At 48.7% G+C, this 21,202-nt stretch overlaps 1 protein-coding gene across 1 annotated transcript; it reads right to left on the bottom strand.

Moving 5' to 3' along the window:
* Positions 1 to 10,694: 10,694 nt before the first annotated feature.
* Positions 10,695 to 15,093, bottom strand: LOC309889466 (very low-density lipoprotein receptor-like; the record flags this gene model as incomplete). Its single annotated transcript, XM_082782322.1, has 2 exons — positions 13,254 to 15,093; positions 10,695 to 10,773 (listed from the first exon to the last, which is right to left on the bottom strand). The coding sequence occupies exons 1-2, from the start codon at positions 15,029 to 15,031 to the stop codon at positions 10,695 to 10,697; spliced, it is 1,857 nt and encodes a 618-aa protein (XP_082638448.1). The 5' UTR covers positions 15,032 to 15,093.
* Between the last annotated feature and the right edge of the window lie 6,109 nt (positions 15,094 to 21,202).

The following is a 21,202-nucleotide window of genomic DNA, read 5'->3' as shown; positions in this document are numbered from 1 at the left end:
TGGTGGAGTTCACTATTCTTGGTGAGGCCAGGAAGGGGACCAGTAAAACCGCTGTATTGGACTTTCGGAGGGCTGACTTTGAGCTGCTCAGGACACTAGTTGGTGGAGTCCCTTGGGAGGCGGTTCTGAAGGGCAGAGGGGTCCAGGAAGGCTGGGCGCTCTTCAAGAGGGAAGTCTTAATGGCGCAGGAACGGTCTGTCCCCACGTGCCCAAAGACGAGCTGGCGGGGAAGAAGACCGGCCTGGCTCAACAGAGAATTGTGGCTTGATCTTAGGAGGAAAAAGAGGGTTTATAAGCTTTGGAAAAGTGGGCAGGCCACTAAGGAGGACTTTAAAGAAGTAGCGAGGCTGTGCAGGGACAAAATTAGGAAGGCCAAAGCTCATCTGGAGCTCAATCTGGCTACTGCCGTTAAAGATAACAAAAAACGTTTCTATACATACATCAACACAAAAAGGAGGACTAAGGAGAATCTCCATCCTTTACTGGATGCGGGGGGAAACTTAGTTACAAGAGATGAGGAAAAGGCGGAGGTGCTCAATGCCTTCTTTGCCTCAGTCTTTAGCGGCAATACCGGTTGTTCTCTGGATACTCAGTACCCTGAGCTGGTGGAAGGGGATGGGGAGCAGGATGTGGCCCTCATTATCCATGAAGAACTGGTTGGTGACCTGCTACGGCACTTAGATGTGCACAAGTCGATGGGGCCGGATGGGATCCACCCAAGGGTACTGAGGGAACTGGCAGAGGAGCTGGCCAAGCCACTATCCATCATTTATCAACAGTCCTGGCTATCAGGGGAGGTCCCAATCGACTGGCGGCTAGCAAATGTGACGCCCATCTACAAGAAGGGCCGGAGGGCAGACCCGGGAAACTACAGGCCTGTCAGTTTGACCTCAGTGCCAGGAAAGTTCATGGAGCAGATCCTCCTGAGAGCCATCATGCAGCACTTGCAGGGCAAGCAGGCGATCAGGCCCAGTCAGCATGGCTTTATGAAAGGCAGGTCATGCCTGACGAACCTGATCTCCTTCTATGACAGAGTGACGCGCTGGGTGGATGAGGGAAAGGCTGTGGATGTGGTCTACCTTGACTTCAGCAAGGCTTTTGACACCATCTCCCACAGCATTCTCCTCAAGAAACTGGCTGCTCTTGGCTTGGACTGGCGCACGCTTTGTTGGGTTAGAAACTGGCTGGATAGCCGGGCCCAAAGAGTCGTGGTGAATGGAGCCAAGTCCAGTTGGAGGCCAGTCACTAGTGGCGTCCCCCAGGGCTCGGTGCTGGGGCCGGTCTTCTTTAATATCTTCATCGATGATCTGGACGAGGGCATTGAGTGCACCCTCAGTAAGTTTGCAGATGACACCAAGTTAGGTGCGTGTGTCGATCTGCTTGAGGGTAGGAAAGCTCTGCAGGAGGATCTGGATATGCTGCACCGATGGGCTGAGGTCAACTGCATGAAGTTCAACAAGGCCAAGTGCCGGGTCCTGCACCTGGGGCGCAATAACCCCAAGCAGAGCTACAGGCTGGGAGATGAGTGGTTGGAGAGCTGCCAGGCAGAGAAGGACCTGGGAGTGATGGTTGATAGTCGGCTGAATATGAGCCAGCAGTGTGCTCAGGTGACCAAGAAGGCCAACGGCATCCTGGCTTGTATCAGGAACAGCGTGACCAGCAGGGCTAGGGAGGTGATCGTCCCCCTGTACTCAGCTCTGGTGAGGCCGCACCTCGAGTACTGTGTTCAGTTTTGGGCCCCTCACTACAAGAAGGACATCGAGGTGCTTGAGCGGGTGCAGAGAAGGGCGACGAAGCTGGTGAGGGGCCTGGAGAACAAGTCCTACGAGGAGCGGCTGAGGGAGCTGGGCTTGTTCAGCCTGGAGAAGAGGAGGCTCAGGGGTGACCTTATCGCTCTTTTTAGGTACCTCAAGGGAGGCTGTAGCGAGGTGGGGGTTGGCCTGTTCTCCCACGTGCCTGGTGACAGGACGAGGGGGAATGGGCTTAAGTTGCACCAGGGGAGTTTTAGGTTAGATGTTAGGAAGAACTTCTTCACTGAAAGGGTTGTGAGGCACTGGAACAGGCTGCCCAGGGAAGTGGTGGAGTCACCATCCCTGGAAGTCTTCAAAAGACGTTTAGATGTAGAGCTTAGGGATATGGTTTAGTGGAGGGCTGTTAGCGTTAGGTTGGAGGTTGGACTCGATGACCTTGAGGTCTCTTCCAACCTAGAAAATTCTGTGATTCTGTGATTCTGTGATATGTTAAACTCTCATCCACATTACTGCTTTGCTTCTGGGGTTGAAAATATGAACGCTCTCCACTGCATTTGCTAAATGTGTCTGTCGTGGTTCCGCTCGAGTGGGCAGCCGAGCTCCACCACAGCCGCTCTCTCACTCCCCCTCCTCAAAGAAGAATGGGGAGAAAATATGTGGAAAGGGCTCAAGGGTTGAGATAAGGACAAGAAAATCACGCAATAATTATTGTAACGGGCAAAACAGACTCGGCATAAGGAGACAGTAAGATTTATTGCCTATTACTAACAAGCGAGAGAAGTGAGAAAACAAAGGAAAAAAAAAAACAAAAGCACTTTCCCCCCCATCCACCCTCTTCCACCTCCTCCCCCCGAGCGGCGCAGGGGAACGGGGGAATGGGGGTTATGGTCAGTCTACAGCACTTCTTCTCTGCCGCTCCTTCTCGGTCACTCTTGTCCCCTGTGCTGTGGGGTCCCACCCACGGGATGCAGTCCTTGATGAACTGATCCGGCGTGGGCTTCCCACAGGCAGCAGCTCTTTCAGAACTGCTCCAGATATGGGTCTGTACCACGGGGTCCATCCCTCAGGAGAAAACTGCTCCAACCTGGCTCCCCTACGGGCAGCAGCTCCTGCCGGGTCACCTGCTCCTGCGTGGTCTCCTCTCCACGGGCTACAGGTCCGGCCCGGAATCTGCTCGGGCAGGGGTCTTCCACAGGCGGCAGCCTCCGTCGGTGCAGGGCCACCTGCTCCACTGTGGTCTCCTCCACGGGCTGCAGCGTGGAACCCTGCTCCACCGTGGTACTCCATGGGCTGCAGGGGGACATCCTGCTTCACCATGGTCCTCACCACAGGCCGCAGGGGACTTCTGCTCCGGCACCTGGAGCACCTCTCCCCCTCCCTCTACACTGACCTTGGCACCTGCAAGGCTGTTCTCTCACTCCCGGCTGCTGTCTGGCGCAGCATTTTTTTCCCTGTCTTAAATATGCTCTCACAGAGGCGCAAACAACATTGCTTATTGGCTCAGATCTGGAAAACAATGGGGCCCTTCCCAAACATGGGGCAGCTTCTAGATCTTTCTCACAGAAACCACCCCTATGGCTCCCTGCTACCAAAACCTTGCCACGTAAACCCACTACAGTGTCTCTCCCGCAGGAGGAGCAGATGGAAGGTTCCCCCAGACAGATGGAGAGCATTACATCAAATGTCCTGGAGGAGATGCTGCTGCCTTTTCTACCACAGATCATGTTACCACTCCTTCCCCTGGAACAGGTATTTCACCTGGTTTTCTCCTCCTGGCTCTTTAGTCTATTTTACACAAGGAAACTGAGGCACGGAGTGGCTGTGGTCTTCACAAAGCCAAGAAGTCTGTCTCTGAGCTCCTGAATCCCAGATTTTTCCCAGCCCACTGGATCACTGTTGCTTTCTAACACCCAGAAAGCCTTTCCTGATCCATACCAGGAAGGTGTCCTTCTGCCATGCATGTAGCTTTAACGTAGTTAGGACCATGCTGGGGCAGTCCCCAAGTCTGAGTCCAGTGAGGACTCAGAGTGGCTGTTGATGGAAAATTAAGCAAACAGCATGCATGTGTCCTACTCTTTTTCTGCCATTTTCAGCTCAGGATTTCCCAGTCCCAGTGTGTTCAGCTTTGCAGTGCCTCAACTAGCCCCTGCAAACTTCACAAATAATAGAATCACAGAGTCATCTAAGTTGGAAAAGACCTTCAAGATCACCAAGTCCAACCATCAGCCTGACTTATTGAGTCCCGTCAATAAACCACATCCCTTAGTGCCATGTCCACACAGCTCTTAAATACCTCCAGGGATGGGGACTCCAGCACCTCCCTGGGCAGCCTGTGCCAATGCTTGTCCAAAATGTTGCTGTGCATCTACTGTACCCCCACCATGGCCCCTTGGTAGCCCCCCCCCAGAAAGCAGCTGAATTCACTTAGTTTGTCTAGCGCTGGATTGAGGAGAGTCTAACCCAGAAACCCACGGTATTTGTGAGCTCTGCAGAAAGTTGCCAGTCTAAATGCACATATGCCAGTACAGACCAAAATAAGCCAGCTTAACATCAGCCACTGAGATCTTCTGGGTCTCAGTAAAGCAGATCATTCTTCTCCCTGTCAAACAAACTCACGTGGAAAACAGCATCATTCTGCTCCAGTGTATTTTAAAAGCTCACGTCCTTTCACAAAACCCAGACACCACTTTGGCCTTATTTCTTATACATGCAGGAAAGTATTTGCATATAAAATCACACTATAGCTCCAGAGCCTATTCTTCCGCAGTGCATTGGATGGCTGATGGCATGGCTTTGCCTCTTGCATAGGGATGCTTCTCCGAATCATTTTCACAGCTTTTCTTAGGCTGCCCTAGAAGGGAGCAAGTGACTTTTCAGCGGTGGTCTCTCCCACACGGAGCAGGATAGTCCTAAAACTGCTGGCTCCCAGTCACATAATTTCAATGTCCTGTTAGTCTTCACTGACCTGTGTCCCCTGGAACAGCCTTGTTCTTGGCTCCATCACCAGTTTGTTGGGTGCTTTGCATTTTCCTCTTCATTTTGCAGCTCATGGTAGCGTTAATCAGGGTGAAGTGATAATCACGTCTGTCTGGGTGACTGGTCCAAAGTTCTTGTGAAAAATTAACTTCAACCCTGCTGGGAAATATCTTAAAATCTCAGGGAAGTTGCTTGTGCAGGGCCAGGCTGAGTTTTGGTGATCCCCGCAGACCTGCTCCTATGTAAGCAGCATGCTGAGGCTGCAGGGAACCCAGAGCAGATGTCTTCAGCCTGCCTGAGAGCCTCATCTCCCCCTGTGGGTGCAGTGGTGCCCACAAGAAGTCCCACGGGGGCAAGTGTGAGACAACCTGCTCAGGACTTCTGACCCTGGCAGGGCAGTTGGATTAAAGAAGACTTTTGTTTTTACTGATTTCGTACTGCTCGTCCAGTTTTTCTTAGCTACCCTCCTTATTTTGGGACAGTGGGACTTTCCCCTTATCTGCTTAACATACTCCCCACTGCTATTACACACAATCACTTCTGAATATGCAAGGTTAGTGGAATTTTCCACTGCAAAAAACACCTTCTATTGCAAAAACACAACTTTGTTTCTCACAATTCCCCCCTCTTCTTTTCTTACTCCTATTGTTGTTTTTGTACCTCTTCACATACTGCACTCTTGAGTTTTTCCAACATTAAGGCGCAATATTCTTCTTTGGATGTCACGGGGGATAACAGATACACAATGCCATTATTATAACAATGCCAACAAATAGTTGTTTGAGCCAATTCTATTCAGGTAATCACAAAGATAATTTCTCCCAAATGTTTCTAAATCCCCAGGAAGTGTCATCTTGGGCCTAATTTTTTTTTCAAATATTTTTGAGGTCAGTCAAATTCATCCCATATATACACCAACTAGCATTAAGGACAGTGCACGCTCCTCCTTGTGAGGTTATTAATAAATCTAATACCATTCTATTCTGGAGTACTATTTTTACAAACTTGTTAACTCCTTTTATAGTTCCTGGACTGCATCCAGAGTGTAATTTTCTAGTTCTTCAATTATAGCTGAGATATTTACAATAACTTTTTCTAATTCACTCACCCCTAAACAAGATAAAAACCACCTTGCAAAACTGTGAAATGCTAGAGGATTTTACTATAGGATTATCTGGAGTCCGCTTAATTCTGTATGTGGTCTCAAGGGGGCTTTGGCTTTGTGGGTCTTCAATAATAGTTATTTTGGAATTATTACCCCCAGGGTGCAAGCTCCCTTCCATACTAGGGGCAACACCTTCCTGAATTTATTGCTACATAGTCAGCACCACCCCTTGCCATTTGGGAAAGGTCATCCGCTTACAGGATTCTCATGTTGTACCTGGTGTGCATTACGTATATTAGCATTCCCGTGGCTACCATATTCGGTACATTACTACTTCGTGGATAATATTAACACACCCAGGGTCAGTAATATTGCCCCCTGAGTTTCTATCAATGTTGTTTAAAAGGCACCTTTGATAACACAGTATGTTGTAGCCAGGACTATGAGTAGGGAGCTCAACTCCAAAATCTATTCCTTCCCAGGACTGAGTACGATCTGTCATTTTTAGAAATCTAGAGAATCCAGACACAGCTGCTGCTGGAAATAGCAATCAGGGACAAGGCCTTTTCAGTCTTTCTAGGCATCTGGGTGCAAATCCAACAATTATTTCGAGATCGCCTCTTGCCGAGGCGATCGGCTCCGGGGCAGACACATTCTGCAGCGGAGCAGGGGATCGAACAGGCAGGGCTAATTTTTCCGGCACCGAGCCCACTCGAGGGAGCCGCCAGGACCCGGCAGCCTGCGCGAGGAAGGTGAACAAGGCGAGAACGAGGCGTAGGCGGAGCCAGCAGCGCCCCCTCCCCGGCCGTTCAAAAGCTGCCCCTAGGGACCAGGAGCGCGGCGAACAGGACGGGCAAACAGGGCGTGGCGCATCAGAAGGGAGTGGTGCGGCACTTAGCTCAGGCAGGGCGAGCAGGCAGGGCAGAGCGTTCCCCTCTGTTTTAGGTTGGATATTAGGAAGAACTTCTTTACCGAGAGGGTTGTTAGGCATTGGAATGGGCTGCCCAGGGAAGTGGTGGAGTCACCATGCCTGGAGGTCTTTAAAAGACGTTTCGATGTAGAGCTTAGGGATATGGTTTAGTGGAGGACTTGTTAGTGTTAGGTCAGAGGTTGGATTCAATGATCTTGAGGTCTCTTCCAACCTAGACAATTTTGTGATTCTGTGACAGAACTCGAGAGATGTTCTGGATTAATTGGAAATGCCGATTTTTCCCTCCATCCTATCACTAATCCATCGAGAATAGGTATTACTAAAATAAACTTGAAATACATCATTTCTATATGTATATATACACCCCTATAATAATTAAGAAATAATAATTAAGAAAAACAATAAAAATCACAAACTGATAAGGATTCTTCTGGTGGGGATTAAATGCCCCACCTTCTCCCACTTCCGGGGAGTGTTCCCTGGAAACACTCCAATTCTGTGTAATTCAATCCCTTTTACTCATTATTTCATTAAGAATTCTTCTAAGGAGAAGTTAAAGGTTTACAATAGATAGTTTTTAACAGTTTTAACCTTAAAAGTCTTTGTTAAGGCAGTCTCTCAGGCATCAGGGTTAACTGATGCTTTTACCCAGGAATGAGTCCACCCTCTCTCAGCCGTTCTTACTGTCGTCTCAGTAGTCAGGAGCACTTGGAACAGTCCGTTCCACTCAGGTTGCAGCTTCGATTCTCTCCATGTTCGCATCAGATCCCAATCTCCTGTTTGGAATGCATCCCTCAGGATCAATCAGGACTTCCAAGGGTGGGGTTTGAGCTAATGATCCATGGGTCCTGAGAGATGACAAAAAGGATGACAGCCCGAGTATATAGTTCTTAAGAAAAGCATCTTTTGTCTCAAATTGAGGTAATTCATTCCTGTTGCAGGAAGAACGGCCGAAAACACGACAGACACCAGTATGGTCAGATCATGCTCTCTCTTTATTACCTGAATAGCCTGACTTTTATAGTGAACTTAACAGGGGTGGATAGTGTCTCACACAAGATTATTGGTCAAAAGCACTCAGATAAACAACTGCAAGAAAACAACCCCCTTGTCATTAGCAGTCACGTAGATCTTGTCCTTGAAGCCAGCTGCTGGCAACAATATTTTTTAATTCCTCACTCAGGCAATATGGGAACATTGTCATGGGAACTTCTCGTAGTCGTCCTGGTAGCTTGGTTTGCTCAGCTGCAGCAAGTCACGGACTCCTTGCTGTTTCAAAAATCCCTCAACACATTCCCTTTGCCCAGGTACAGCAATCCAAATAGTATTTCATATGGTGAAACTCCCACATCTTTTCTTGGTGCAGTTTGAATTCGGAGAAGTGCCAAAGGTAAGCATTTTGTTTGGGGAAGCCGAGTTTCCAGAACATAGTCAATTGCTTCTTTACTGTCTGATCCTCTCCACCCTTCTAGAAGAGGAAGGATGCCAAGGAGTGTGAAATTTCCACTTGATTCCTAGAGTCCACATTAGCCCTTGCAATATTTCTGGCATAAAGTGATTTCCTTGATCAGAGTCAATATTTTCAACAATTCCATACCTGGGAGTTATTTGTTCTAGAATTACTTTAGTTACTATGTTCACAGTAGCAGATACTAAAGGGAAAGCTTCCACCCACCCTGACAAATGATCGACCAAGACTAATAAGTATTTTCATCTACCTACTCTAAGGAGCTCTGTAAAATCTACCTGTACATTTTGGAAGCGGTGAATTCATGATTCTCGCCCCCCCCCCTTGGGCTGATTGTGGATAATTTTCCTATTTACCTTTTGACATACTACACAACTCCTGCATACTTGTTCAACCAGAGTATATATATATATATTCCTACGCATACATATTTCCATAGCACAGCATCACACATTGCTTGAATTTTGGTACTTTTGGGTAGGGGTAGCTCAACAATTGCCTGAATCCTCTCTGCATTTATTCTTCATTCTCCCTCAGACAGTAGATGCCCTAAATACTTGACTTCTCTTTCTACAAATTTTAGTTTATTTTCAATCCTTTCAAGCCCTGTTTTACCAGAAAGTTTAGTAGCTCGTTATAGGCTTCCTTCACAACTATTTTCTCTTGTCCTGACAATAAAAATCATCCACATATTGTAACAGTAACACCTCCTTTGGAGGTTGGAATTGCTCCAAAATTTCTTCTAGAACGTGCCCAAATAAATTGGTGGCCCTGTAAAGCCCTGAGGTAAAATTGTCCATCTGCACTGCTGCTTCCACCCCATTTCAGGGTCTTTCCACTCAAAGGTAAATATATCTTTGCTCCCAGGGTCTGAGAGCAACCTATTAATAACACCATTATTCCAGTCTAACAATTTACTGTTTGAATGCCCAATTTCATCGTCAAATCCCTTCCCAAAAAGTTAGTCCCTGCCTTGGGTGCATACAATTATTGCCCAGTGATCATTCTATCCCTAGTCTCAGCTTGGTGTCCCCAGAAAGTGGCACTGTTATCCCAGCTCCTTCTACCCCTATCACATTTAGGGTTTCATTAGTTAATTTAAGCCCTGGTACTTTACAGGCCAGTAATAACCTAGCTGCCTTAGTGTATTGGGTTTACATGGCAAGGTTCTGGTAGCGGGGTGTGCTGCAGTGGTAGCCCCTGTGAGAAGGATCCAGCAGCTGCCCCATGTTAGGTAAGGGCCAGTTTCAGCCAGCTCCAAAAGGGCCCACTGCTGCCCAGAGCCAAGCCACGAGCAACATTTGTGCCTCTGTGAGAGCTGTGCTGTCTCTGTCTTCTACCAAAGAGCATCAGAATAACACAGAGGTGAATCGAGCTTTGAAAATTGAAGTGGCTCAGGTGGACCTGGACTGGGGACATAAGGGTAAGCTGTTTGTAGGTCGATGGGCCCATGAAACATCAGGATATCTAGGGAGGGATGCCACATGCAGATGGGCTCGTGATCGAGGGGTGGACCTGATCATTGAGGCCATAGCACAGGTTACCCATCAGTGTGAGACCTGTGCTGCAATCAAGAAAGCCATGAAGGTAAAGTCTCCCTGGAACAGGGGGAGGTGGCTTGGATTTCAATACGGTGAGGCCTGGCAGATTGACTACATCGGACCACTCCCACAAACCCGCCAAGGCTAACAGTGCAGGAGCTGGAAGCCATTCGTGCGAAAGGCAGGCTATGACTTGGTTGCCATCATGGAAATGTGGTGGGACCATTCTCATGACTGGAGTGTTGCAATGTCTGGCTATAGGCTCTTCAGAAGGGACAGGCAGCACGGAAGGGGTGGTGGTATGGCTCTCTATATCAGAGAGTGTTTTGATGTCGTGGAACTCAAGGCTGGGAATGATAAGGTTGAGTCCCTATGGGTTAGGATCAGCGGGAAGGCCAACAAGGGAAGCATCCTGGTGGGGGTCTGTTATAGACCGCCGAACCAGGATGAGGAGACGGATGAGGAGTTCTACAGGCAGCTGGCAGAAGTTGCGAAATCGTCAGCGCTTGTTCTCGTGGGGGACTTCAACTTCCCAGATATATCCTGGAAGCACAACACAGCCCAGAGAAAGCAGTCTAGGAGGTTTCTGGAGAGCGTGGAAGAACTATCTGCCCCCACCCCCAACCCCCCACACACACCCAGACAGGAATTCTGATAGAACAGAAATATCCGCTTATTCAACTGTGATAACAACCCACAGCACAGATATCATATGAGAGACTTGGAGTCAGAATAAGAAAGCACTCGGGGATGAATCCCGAGGACCCAGTAGCCCAAGGGCTCTTGAAAGTTCATTTTGTGATAAAAGCCTGGCCAGATACACAGAAAAAGCTCTAGAAGGTGGGAAGATGGAGTGAACAGTGCAGGTAGTATGAAAGTGTATGTCAGGAGGGGAGATGAGAAGGAAAAGCAGAGAGCGAAACTAGTGGTATTCACAGTGTACCAGGTAGTGAGGCAGCGGGTTGGAGATACAGGGACTTTCGGGAGGAGTCAGGCCCAGGCTGGAAAGGAGAGGAAGAGAGATGAAGGAATGGCAGACAAGGAAAGCTACCTGTGTTGCAGCCTAAATCCTAGCAGGGACAGGCTTCGAGGAGATGTGGCCAGGCCGGCCACTTCAAATAGGAGTACCCAGAGTGGAATAACGAAGAGAGATTGCAGTTATAAATTCAGAATACGGGAGTCGGGTCTTCTCAGAAAGCTAGTTCCCTGATAAATGAAAAAGTGTACCTCAAGGGTTCAGATAAGGATATGGGGATCGCTCTACAATTATCATTGCGGGCAAAACAGACTTAGCATAGGAAGATTAATAAAATTTATTACCACTTGCTGACAGGCTGAAGCGGTGAGAAACAAAGAAACAAGCTGGGGGCACCTTCCCCAACCACTCTTTTCCACCTCTTCCCTGCCCTGAGTGGCGTGGGGGGGGGGCAGGAGTCGGGGCTGCAGTCAGCCCATGGTACTTTGTTCCCACCACTCCTTCACAGTCGCTCTCCCCCTTGCTCAGGTGTGGGGTCCCTCTCGTGGGGTGCTGACTTTCCTGGTCCTGTGTGGGTTTCTCCATGGGCAGCAGCTCTTTCGGAGCTGCTCCAGGTGTGGGTCTGCTGTGGGATCTATTCGTCAGGAGCGGGTTGGTCTGGCTCGGTCCCTGCCCCCTACCCTGAATCACCTGCTCCTGCATGGGCTCCTCTCCATGGGCTGCAGCGTGGAGATCTGCTCCATCCTGGTACACCATGGACTGCGGGGATAATCAGCCTGCTCCACCAGGGCCACAGGGGGGGCCCCACCTGTTGGCCGCAGGGAGGCTCCAGCACCTGGATTGCATCCTCCCCCTCCTTCTGCACTGACCTTGGTGACTGCAGGGAGGTTTCTCACTCCTCACTCTCCCAGGTGCTGTTGTGCAGCAGTTATTTTTCCTTTCCTTGGATGTGCTCTTGTGGTGGTTTTACTCAGGTGGGCAGCCGAGTTCCACCACAACCGCACTCTCACTCCCCCCTCTCCTCAAAGAGGAACGGGGAGAAAATACAACACAAAGAGCTCGAGGTTTGAGATGAGAATGATTTAATTAAAGGGAAAGGGAATAGGGAAAACAAAAACAAAAACAAGGCCACGCGGAAGCACAGAGAGGAAGGGAAAAAAAGTTATTCTCTACTTCTCATCAATGAGCAATGTTCAGCCACGTCCTGGGAAGCAGGGCCTCAAAACGCGTAGTAGTTGTTCAGGAGGAACAGCCCCCTCCCCCACGAGAGCCCCCCCTTTTATTGCTGAGTGTGACATCAGGTGTTATGGAATATCCCTTTGGTTGGTTTAGGTCAGCTGCCCCGGCAATGTCCCCTCCCCATCACTTGCCCACCCCCAGCCTGCTGGCTCTTGGGGGCTTGGAGGGAGTCCTGATGCTGTGCCAGTACTATGCAGCAATAGACCCAATGCTGGAGTGATATCAGTGCTGTTCCAGCTACGAGTGCAGAGCACAGCACTGTGTGGGCTGCTGCAGGGAAAGGTGACTCCATCCCAGACAGACCCAGCACAACCTTCACCTCTTATTCCATGACATTTGTGTCACACTCAGGTCCCGCATAGTTTAGTATATAGATATTCTCATCACCATTGTTCCCTGTCCATTAAAATATTTATATGTCTGTACTTCTTTTCATTCCATAGGCCTTTCCCCAAAATGTTCATAAAAACCGTTGATGGTTTCAGATTCATCTGTCAAAGTGGTGTCCTGGTTTCAGTTAGGACAGAGTTAATTTTCTTCCTAGTAGCTGGTAGAATGCTATGTTTTGTATTAGGATGAGAAGAGTGCTGATAACACCCCGATTGTTGCAGGAAGCACGGTCGAAAGCACGACAGACACACAGTAGAGTCAGATCATGCTCCATTTTATTGCCCGAATAGCCTAACTTTTATAGAGAACTTAACAGGGGTGGACAGTGTTTCACACAAGATTATTGGTCAAAAGCACTCAGACAAACAGCTACAAGAAAACAACCCCACCTGCAAGAAAACAACCCCCTTGTGATTAGCAGTCACATAGACCTTGTCCTTGAGGCCAGCTACTGGTAACAATATTTTCCTGAATTCCTCAATTGGGCGATGTGGGAACACTGTCATGGGAACTTCTCATAGTTGCCCTGGTAGCTTGGTTTGCTCAGCTACAGCAAGCCATGGGATTTTTGCTGTTTCAAGAAATCCCTCAACAATTCCCCCTTCTTCTTTTGAGCAAACCAAGCCTGACACAGCAGTTTTACAAGTAACTCTTTAGCTATACTTACAACACACAACGATGATTACCACCACCATAAACCAAATCCTTAATCCCCTTGTGATTAAACCCAGCAACCATCTACACTTTGTTTCAAACAAGTCAGTGAACCATTGATTGAAAGGATTGATACCATATTGAATCTTTCTCATGTGCTCTTTCAGGAAAGTAATGGATTTGTGAATTGACACATTATGATCAGAAAGGTTTAAACAGTACATTCCCTTAAAGTCCTCACACCCATTCCTTTGAGCCAAAAGCAAGATGTCAATAGCAGCTTGATCCTGTAAAAGCAGATGTTGCAGACTATTTTGATCTGGTAACATCTCCTCAAGTATCTCTGTCGTGGCATAGGCTTGCCTCTCGGCCCAGCATACCAATTTTTCTAAGTTGTTACATGCGGCCGCAGATGCCACTCCAGGCACTGAAATTGCTAATGCCGCTCTAGCTGCAACCCCACACAATTCAACATTATCATTGCAATCCAATGCAAGCAATGTCCATTTATGTCTGGTGATCTCACGCAACTGTAACAAGCTAGGAGCAAATACAATGAGTTTATCTATGTAACATGGACATCTGATAGCATTTGCAGGGATACCTTGCCAGGCCCCATCCCCACAAATCAGAAGCACATCAGGAGGTAAGGCCAAAGCTGTACAATTGTTCCAAACACTGTAGTTGTTACCCCTTGTCTCCATGCTACAAACCCCTAAACCCTGCTTAGCAGCGTCATTGCAATCACAGGTGTTATTTGTGTCTTTGTACCAGTATGACCTTTTCCAGGTTCCTGTAGCAGGAATCATCTGATATCCACGGCTACGTTCACTTTTGTAGCCACCTTTCAGGTTGATACACATTTGACTACAGATACCAAGGTTTTGACATTCATCAATGTCTCCACAGTTTCTCTTGTCTATAAACTCAAACCCAGCTGGACAGTCACATTCATTTATGATGCATTCCTTCAGGGGCTCATCACCCCAGTCCTTGCAGTCTCTCTGCTGGTTACACACTTTATTGATATCTATGCATTCTCCACTTCTGCACTTGAATTTGCCAGGTCCAGAACACTGAATAACATTGTTACAGTTTGCTTCATCAGTGCCATCCAGACAGTCTCTCACACCACTGCACTGCCTACTCCCATGGACACAGTTCCCATCTTCACATATGAAATGGTCTGGCCTGCAGGTCCGAGAAGGGCAGTTAATTTCATCACTTCCATCCTTGCAATCAGGATCTCCATCACATCGCCACTTCTTGTGGATACATTCACCTGAGCCGCACTGCACCTCACTCGTAGCACACTTCACTGGAGGTGCAGGCTGGCGGCCACACTGCTCCAAAGATTCATCCGAGTGGTTGGAGCAGTCAGCATCATCATCACACACCCAGCTGATAGGGATGCAGGTAGAACTCTTGCACTGAAACTCATGAACACCACAGGTAGGAGGTGCACACTCCAACTCATCGCTACCATCACTGCAGTCATCTTGAACATTGCAGACAAAGCTTTTGGAAATACATTGCCCACTACTGCATGTGAATTCTGCTGCACTACAAGTCACAATGCCACAACTCTCTTCATCTTCTCCACTGTCGCAGTCCTTTTCACCATCACATTTCCAGGACACTGGGATACACTGGGTTGACTGAGGACCACACCTGATTTCATTTACCCGGCATGTTCTCGTATGACACAGCTCAGCACTCTCATCAGACCCATTTTCACAGTCCGGATCCCCATCACACTGCCATCTATTTGGCACACACTGACCACTGTTGCACACAAAGTCAGATTCAGCACACGTCTTCTTCACACAAGCACTCTCATCACTGCCATCTGAGCAGTCTTCACATTTTGCTCTAGCACCGTCGGCAGCAGTGCACAGGCCGGCGAGGGCGAGCAGCAGGCAGAGTGCCCCGCAGCGCGGCAGCGCCTGCCGCCGCCCCGCACCGTCACCTGTGTCACTTATACTACTCCTATTACCCATGCTGTTAGTGTCAGTGGCATCCTCCTGGCACCGTTTCCGTCTTTGTCGCCCCTTACTCTCCCCCTTTTCTTTTTGCCACTGACCATTCACCACAAATGGATGAGACACATGATTACTAGTTAGGAAAGAGAGTGTAACGTCTGCTATACGGCTGCAGGCCGTGCCAGCTGCAACCCTAGAAGCTGTTTGTGAACGAGCCTGACGGTGGTCATTTGGCGGTGTAATCTGCGTCTCTGCTCTCCTGCCCTGCAATAGAGCTAAATCGTCATTAATAGTCTGTAGAATGTGGCAACCCCACGGAATGTTATCCAGAAACATAGTTATAACACCGATCTGGGGACGAATAGTCTTTTTTTGCATTGCAAGATAACTTCTTATAAAAAGAATGCCAGAGAGAAGCAGCACAGCCGCTGCTGCCGCTGCCTCCATGGTTACGTCAGACAGGCTGCAGAGTCCTGATCTCCGCCCCTCTGCTCTGTGCCGACTCGCCACACGGTGAGGGTCGGCCGCCATTGTCCACTGACGCCTCTGGTCTCCCGTAGCAACTCGATCTCGGATGGCCCGTATCGCACCGCGATTCCGCGTCTCTCCGCGATTCCTTTTTCCGCGTCTCTCCGCGATTCCACGTCCCGCCGCAACTCCGTTTCCCGCGGCCCTCCGCAAATTCCACGTCCCGCCGCAACTCTAATTCCCGCGGCCCTCCGCAAATTCCACGTCCCGCCGCAACTCTAATTCCCGCGGCCCTCCGCAAATTCCACGTCCCGCCGCAACTCCGTTTCCCGCGGCCCTCCGCAAATTCCACGTCCCGCCGCAACTCTAATTCCCGCGGCCCTCCGCAAATTCCACGTCCCGCCGCAAAACGCCGTTCCCCGCGGTTTTCCGCATGTCTCAGCGGGAATACCACGCCTCACCGTGAGTCCTGTGTACCGTGTTTCTGGGCCGGTGTCCGGTCCGCTCAAGCGCCGGTCGGATGGGCGCTCCGAAGTCCCGACGGCGCGGCGAGGTCGCGGCGCCGCTGGTCCCGGCGCCGCTGGTCTCCTGGTCTACCTGCGTTCGGATGTGCCGGCGCCGCTGGTGTCCCGCTGCGCTGCGATGTTTGTCCCGGCGAAGCTGCGATGTTCCGTTCGGGTCCTGTTCAGGTCTCAGCCTGTTCGGGCGCCATATGTTGCAGGAAGCACGGTCGAAAGCACGACAGACACACAGTAGAGTCAGATCATGCTCCATTTTATTGCCCGAATAGCCTAACTTTTATAGAGAACTTAACAGGGGTGGACAGTGTTTCACACAAGATTATTGGTCAAAAGCACTCAGACAAACAGCTACAAGAAAACAACCCCACCTGCAAGAAAACAACCCCCTTGTGATTAGCAGTCACATAGACCTTGTCCTTGAGGCCAGCTACTGGTAACAATATTTTCCTGAATTCCTCAATTGGGCGATGTGGGAACACTGTCATGGGAACTTCTCATAGTTGCCCTGGTAGCTTGGTTTGCTCAGCTACAGCAAGCCATGGGATTTTTGCTGTTTCAAGAAATCCCTCAACACCCGATGTTTTAATTGTTGCAGAGCAGTGCTTACACCAAGACAAGGATGTCTCAGCTTCTTGCTTTGTCCTGCCAATGGGCAGGCTTTGGGTGCAGCAGGAGCTGGGAGGGGACAGACCCAGGACAGCTGACCCAAACTGGCCAAAGGGGTATTCCATACCATCTGACGTCATGCTAAACAATATATAGGGGTGGTTAGCTGGGGTGGGGGGGCCGGCTGCTTGGAGATAGGCTGGGCATCGGTCAGCGGGTGGTGAGCAATTGCATTGTGCATCACTTCCTTTGTACACATTATTAGTAGTAGCACTATTATCATTATAATTATTATTATTTTCCTGTCTTAATAAACTGTCTTTATCTCAACTCACAGGCTTCACTTTCCCGTTTCTCTCCCCCATCCCAGAGAGGGAGGGGGGAGGGTGAGCGAACGGCTGCGTGGTGTTTAGCTGCCGACCGGGTTAAACCACAACAGTCCTTTTTGGCGCCCAACATGGGGCACGAAGGGTTGAGATAATGACAGATCTGACCAGAGTGTGTTAAACCAAAAACTGGTATAAATATTAGACCTGCTTAATAGTTGCTAGTCACAGTGCTGATTGCTTTAATCTCAAGTCTGCTGTGCCTGTTTTCCAAATTGAGTTTTATTGCATGTTACTTTCTGTATGTGCTCTCTGTCAGGCTGTTTATCCTTTCTGGGCCCTGGTTTAAGATCATTATGGTACTGTGTGTTGTAACAGTGGCTTATGATATGATGAAATTTCTGGTCATGACTCTAACCTGGTATTTGTACTCAGCACTGTCGTCGACTCTATACTTTGGAAACTATATCTTGGAACCTATTAGCAATTACATCTATTGCCTTTTTGCATAAGGGAGCCGATCTGTGGAGGGGAAAGGGGGAGATATTTTTTCCTACTTGTTCACTCTCCCTTTCTCCTTCACCACCCTCTTATCCTCCGAGCTTGTTACAATAGTTCTCCAAGATTTTGAATATCCTTGGGATGTTCAGACTAGCATGGTGATATTGTTATGTCTCCTGAATGCGCTTCAGGTTTTGTTTAAGGTTAAACAACTACTTAGGAATCTCATCCAGAGATCTGCCCGGAGGCGGGATAGTTGTGAGTGGCAAGGAGTGTGGGAGGATATGGGCAGGCATCTAGAGCAGTGGGCACCTCCAGTGTTTTGGAAATTCACCCCTGAACAACTGCAAAATCCTAAAAAACTGGTAGAATGCTTGAAAAAAGGGTGTCATGACTCTGGCAGTTCCAAAGAGACACAAATCACTGTAGCGTGCTGGGGGTCTGGCTTATGCCTATTGAGCTGCAATTGATGCTACTATCAACCTAGTGACAGACCCTGCAGGCACTCCAAGTCCTGTGCCAGGCCCAATGGCCACTCCAACCCCTACGATGGACCCTGCAGGCTCTCCAGCTCCCGCAGCCGCTCCGGGCTCCCACAGTTGTTCCATCTCCTGCAGCTGTTCCAGCCCCTGCAGGCATTCCAGCCCCTGCAGCCGCTCCAGCCCCTGCAGCCCCAGCCCCTGCAGGCATTCCAGCCCCTGCAGGCGTTCCAGTCCCTGCAGGCGTTCCAGCCCCTGCAGCTGCTCCAGTGCTAAGACACCGGAGCCAATTGTGTGGAATTAGAGGGCAAGGAAGCCAGGCAGCTGGGATCCCTTGCTAGAGATGCAGGCATTGACAAAGCAATTGGAGATGGAGCAAGACCTCACAGCCTCTGGAGGCGGCTCCTGTCAGCTGTGAAGGAAAGGTATCCCTTCAAGGAAGAACTTGTATGACTACCAGGCAAGTGGACCACCATGGAGAAGGAAATCCAGTACCTGAGGGAATTAGCCATACGGGAGGTGATTTATGAGGACCCAGACCTCAGACAAACATCCAAAGATCCAGATGAAGTCAGGTGTACACAATGCATGTGGCGGAAGTTTGTACGGAATGCACCATCATCATATGCCAGCTCATTGGCAATAATGGCCTGGAAAGAGGATGAGGAACCCACAGTGGATGAAGTGGCTAAACAACTCCGGCAGTGTGAAGGAAGTCTCTCCTCTTCCTTACAGGCCTGCATCTCGGCTGTGGAGAAACTTTCTGAAGAGTTCCACCAACTTAAAGAGAATTTATCTTCCTCCCCACCTGAACAAACCAGTGTCCACCAACTAAAAGAGAACACTTGGGAGAAACTTTCTGAAAAGTTCCACCAACTTGAAAAGAGATTATTTTCCTCCCCACCTGTACAAACTGGTGTCTCAGCTATCAGGGGTTAAGTGTCGTTCCGTGCGAGGAAGACAATATGGTGGGTAAACACCCCATGCCACCCTGTGGTTTTACCTACGTGACGATGGAGAGGACATGAGAAAATGGGATGGAAAATCTACCTTGACGCTAGAGGCACAGGTGCGTGAGTTGCAAAAGAAAACATTTGGAAAAAAGGGGTTCTCTGAAAAGTTTGCTGCTCCAACTTCCAGCAGGCAGTCCTTTAAACACTGAAACGAAGAAGATTCTGGCCAGGACTAGAGGGGCCCTGCCTCCAGCCAGGGGGAGGAAAGGGACAATCGAGTTTATTGGACTGTGTGGATTCGATGGCCTGGCATGTCAGACGCACAGAAGTATAAGGCTTTAGTAGACACCGGTGCACAATGTACTCACTCTAATGCCATCAAGCTATAAAGGGCCAGAGCCCATCTGTATTTATGGAGTGACGGGGGGATCCCAGCAGTTGACTGTATTGGAGGCTGAAGTGAGTCTAACTGGGATTGAGTGGCAAAAGCACCGTATTGTGACTGGCCCGGATGCTCTGTGCATCCTAGGCAGTTATTATAATTAGTTTCCGGAATCCAAACCCTCCTACTGGAGGTCACATTCATCATATCATGCGGCCCTAGCATTGTTCCATATAGACACAAATTAGATGAACACATTTCACACTTGGTCTCTTGGAGGACCCGTCTGTTGTGGGGTTGCTGCGGGTCGAAGAACAGCAAGTGCCAATCGCTACCACAACTGTGCACGGGCGGCAATATCGCACCAACTGAGATTCCCTGATTCCCATCCATAAGCTAATTCGTCAATTGGAGAGCCAAGGAGTGATCAGCAAGACTCATTCACCTTTTAATAGTCCCATATGGGACTATTAAACTTATATTCCCTATTATCCAACACCTGATTTCTCCCGTTTCCTCATTGACTGAGTACTACAGGTTCACAAGCAACTCGACACACTTCTATACCATATATGTACAATTTGATTTGACCAACCATTAATTTCTCCTTTTCCTTTTTTTTTCCTTCTCCTCTCATGACTAGAAGGCCTGCGATTTTTGTTTTTACTGATTTCATACTGCTCATCTTGTTTCCCTTACCAGTCCTCCTAATTTTGGGACAGTGGGACCTTCCCCTTATCTGCTTAACATACTCCCCACTGCTATGCTGCACAATCACTTTTGAATATTCAAGATTATTGGAATTTTCCAAAGCAAAAACACCTTCTATTGATAAAACACAACTTTGTTTCTCACAGAGATCCAGAAGGATCTAGGGCTGTTAGGAAGATTTAATTGCTTTTTTTCACTGATTATAACCCTCTGTTTCATAAAACAACTCTGCAGGTATGAGTGACCAGGCTTTGGAAAGAAGAGTTGACCACTTTCACACAGTATCTGGGCTTTTCTTTGAACAAGTTGGAAAAAAAAATAAGCAGCAAAATTTCTAACTAGATGGTGACATTACCAAGGAGTCATGGAAAGTCAGATTACCCACTGGGCAGAAAAACATGGAAATGCTCAAAAGGGGGATGTCAAAGAAAGCCATTTGCCCAAAAACTGCACGCTGGTAAAGCCACTAAAGCCTCCAAAGCAGCAGCCATCAAGATCAACGACTGCCCTTCCAATGGTGCCCTTCCACCTGGGCTTCAATGCCACCGAGTGCACCCTCTTCTTCCAGGCCTGCTGCAGGGACTCGCCCTACAAACCCCTGCCAGGCCAGCAGCCCTTCCCCGAGCTGAGCTACCGTGTGTGTGTGGGCTCCGATGTCACCTCTATCCCCAAGTACATGGTGTGCAGGTACTTCAACAAGCCCTCCAAGATTCCCATGTGGTGCAATTGCCTAAAGTAACTAGGAAAATAAAACTAACATCCACATTTTAAAGAAAATGTACAGCATTGAAGAGGCTTTCAGGGTAGGGCATAGCTGCATTACCTGAGCGTTCCCTAGGCTTCCAACCTTAGATGCTATCGCGCTGGGGGAACCTGATGTGCTGGTTATAAGGAGCAGTACGGAGCGTAGAGTGGAGTGGAGACACCACGGCTAGGCTCTGTGACCAGGTGGGGACTCGATTGTTCTTGTGCACACCTGTGAGAAACTAAGTTGTGTTTTTGCAGTAGAGAATTATTTTTCTGTAGTCCAAGGTAGTTGTGAAGTCATAATAAGGAGAAATGTTAAGTAGATAGATAAGTGGACAGTAGGAGGCCTCACAGTTCCAAAACAAGGTAGAAGCTTGAGAAAAACAGAATGAGCTGTGTGAGAACAGTAAAACAAAGATCACAAGTTCTCAAAACATAACGGAGAAATTAAAGGGTTGAAAAAAGAAGAAAAATTGTACATATATGGTATAGAGG

This window comes from Aythya marila (genome assembly GCF_965140915.1).
Source record: "Aythya marila genome assembly, chromosome: W".
In the NCBI taxonomy this organism is placed as follows: Eukaryota; Metazoa; Chordata; class Aves; order Anseriformes; family Anatidae; genus Aythya; species Aythya marila.
Note: the sequence above shows the minus strand (reverse complement) of the source record. Positions and strands in the feature narration are given on the sequence as shown.